At 69.5% G+C, this 2,341-nt stretch overlaps 1 protein-coding gene across 1 annotated transcript; it reads left to right on the top strand.

Annotated features, from left to right (window-relative positions):
- Positions 1-466: 466 nt before the first annotated feature.
- EMIHUDRAFT_69898 (hypothetical protein) lies at positions 467-2,101 on the top strand (the record flags this gene model as incomplete). The annotated part of the gene is made up of 4 exons (XM_005792401.1): positions 467-1,587; positions 1,731-1,805; positions 1,874-1,887; positions 1,986-2,101. Coding segments are annotated over 4 exons (1,326 nt in total), but the record flags the coding sequence as incomplete, so codon positions are not given.
- Positions 2,102-2,341: the final 240 nt, after the last annotated feature.

Here is a 2,341-nt window from a genome sequence, read left to right as displayed (position 1 = left end):
TCGTCGAGCGCTGCCTCCGCCGCCCGGACCACCTCGTCTGCGTCCTTGATGGCGAGCCGCGCCCGCGTCGCGTCGTCGAGTTGCTTGACCCAATCTTTTTTCGAATGTAATTCAGATTCTTTTTCAACGCCGTCCCAGAGCAGGCCGGCGCGGGCGCAGGCGGCGCTGCCACAGACGGGGATGGGGATGCGGCGATGGACCGCGCGGACAGCGAGCATGGCGCCCGTGCCGCGGGCGCCGCCGAGGCGGCCGAGGTGCGGCCGGCGCCGCCTCCTGTGCGCCGGGGTGTGCGGCGCAGCGCGCTGGCGGACGCCCTCGAGGCGGAGGATGACGAGCAGCAGGAGGAGGCCGCGGTGTAAAATCTTTTTTGAAGCCAACTGAAATTCTTTTTCACGCCTTCAGCGCCCGCCGCGCCCCCCCCCCCCGGTTGGGGCTAAGCGTCCTGCCGGGGCCGCCGCGCAGCAGGATGCCCGAGTACAAGTTCCCTCCCGCGTTCGCGTGGGGCACGGGGTCCTCCGCCTACCAGACCGAGGGCGGTTGGCAGTCTGGAGGTCGCGGGCTCTCCATCTGGGACGCCTGGTCGCACACACCGGGTCGGGTCGCCGGCGGAGCCGTCGCGGACGCTGCGGCCGACCATTTCGGCCGGTGGCGCGATGACGTGCGGCTGTTGCACCGGATGGGCGTGCCGTACTACCGGCTCTCCCTCTCCTGGGCCCGCATCATGCCCGCCGGCGTCGGCGCCGTCAACGAGGATGGCATCCGCTTTTACTCGGAGCTGATTGACTCGCTGCTGAGGCACGGCATCCGCCCGGTGGTGACGCTGTACCACTGGGACCTGCCGCTTCCGCTGCAGCTCGAGCACGATGGCTGGCTCTCGCCCCGCACCGCCGCCGCCTTCGTCGCCTACGCCTCCCTCTGCTTTGAGCGGTTCGGAGGGCGCGTGCTGCACTGGCTCACGCTCCACGCGCCGGCGCAGCATGCCGTCAACGGGTATGCGCGAGGCGAGCACCCGCCAGGCCGCACGGTGGCGCCGACGCGCGAGCCATACCTCGCCGCCCACAACATGCTGCTCGCACACGCCCTCGCCGCTGCTCGGCTGCGCAAGATGCAGGCGGCCCGACCGACCGACCAGCGCGCCCTCCTCTCGCTCGGAGTACACGCAGATTGGAGGGAGGCTCTCTCAGGGTCGGAGGCGGACGCGGATGCGGCGCAGCGCTCGATGGCCTTCACCCTCGGCTGGATGGCTGCTCCGCTCTACACGGGCGCGTACCCGCCGGCGATGCGGGCGGCGCTGGGCGATGCGCTGCCTTCGTTCACGGCCGAGCAGGCGGCGCTACTGCGCAACTCGAGCGACTTTTTCGCGCTGCAGCACTACTCGACGCTGATGGTCTCTCGCCCGAACGCAACCTTCCCGCCGCTGCCCGAGACCTCCTTTTACGCGGCGGAGGGCGTGCGGTGGCACAGCACGCGCGGTGCGCGCAAGAACAGCCTCGGGTGGGACATTGCCCCGTTCGGGCTCTACAAGCTGCTCAAGCACATTGACGAAACCTACCAGCCGCGCGGCGGCATCGTCATCACCGAGAGCGGGTGGCCCTGCTCGGCCGCCTCTTCACACCTCCAGCCGTGAACGGCGCCTCTTGACGCTCTAGACGTGAACAGGCGCCTGCTCGGCCGCCTCTTCACACCTCCAGCCGTGAGCGGCGCCTCTTCACGCCTCCAGCTGCGGGCAGGTTCCCGAGCCGCGGCGACGACGCGGCGCCGCACGAGGCCACGCGCGACACGGCGCGCGTCTGCTACCTCAAGCGGTACCTGCAGGCATATCTCCCCAGATCTCCCCATATCTCCCCATATCTCCCTCAAGCGATACCTGCAGGCAATCCGCCCTGTGTCTCCGTGTCTCTCTGTCTCTCTGTCTCTCTGAGTCTCCGTGTCACCGCCCCTCACCCGCCCGCCCCTCACCCGCCCCTCGCCCGCCCGCCAGGCAGTCCACCGCGCGATGGGGGAGGGCGTGCCCGTGCGCGGCTACTTTGTCTGGTCGCTGCTCGACGCGGCGGAGTGGGAACACGGCTTCGGCACGCGCTTCGGCCTCGTACGCGTCGAGCCAGGCATATCTCCCCATATCTCCCCATATCTCCCCATATCTCCCTCAACTCGCCCGCGTCGAGCCAGGCATATCTCCCCATCCCTCCCCATACCTCCCCATATCTCCCCAGGCACACTCGCGCGCCAGCCAAAGGCGTCGGCGGTCTTCTACACGCGCGCCGTCAAGGCGGGCGGCTTCAACGCGAGCGACGGCGAGTGCAACGCGACGACGCAGGCTGCACCCCGCTTCCGCGCCGAG

The sequence above is a fragment of the Emiliania huxleyi genome, assembly GCF_000372725.1.
Source record: "Emiliania huxleyi CCMP1516 unplaced genomic scaffold EMIHUscaffold_108, whole genome shotgun sequence".
NCBI lineage: Eukaryota > Haptophyta > Isochrysidales > Noelaerhabdaceae > Emiliania > Emiliania huxleyi.
This window is presented reverse-complemented; position numbering and strand designations above follow the sequence as displayed.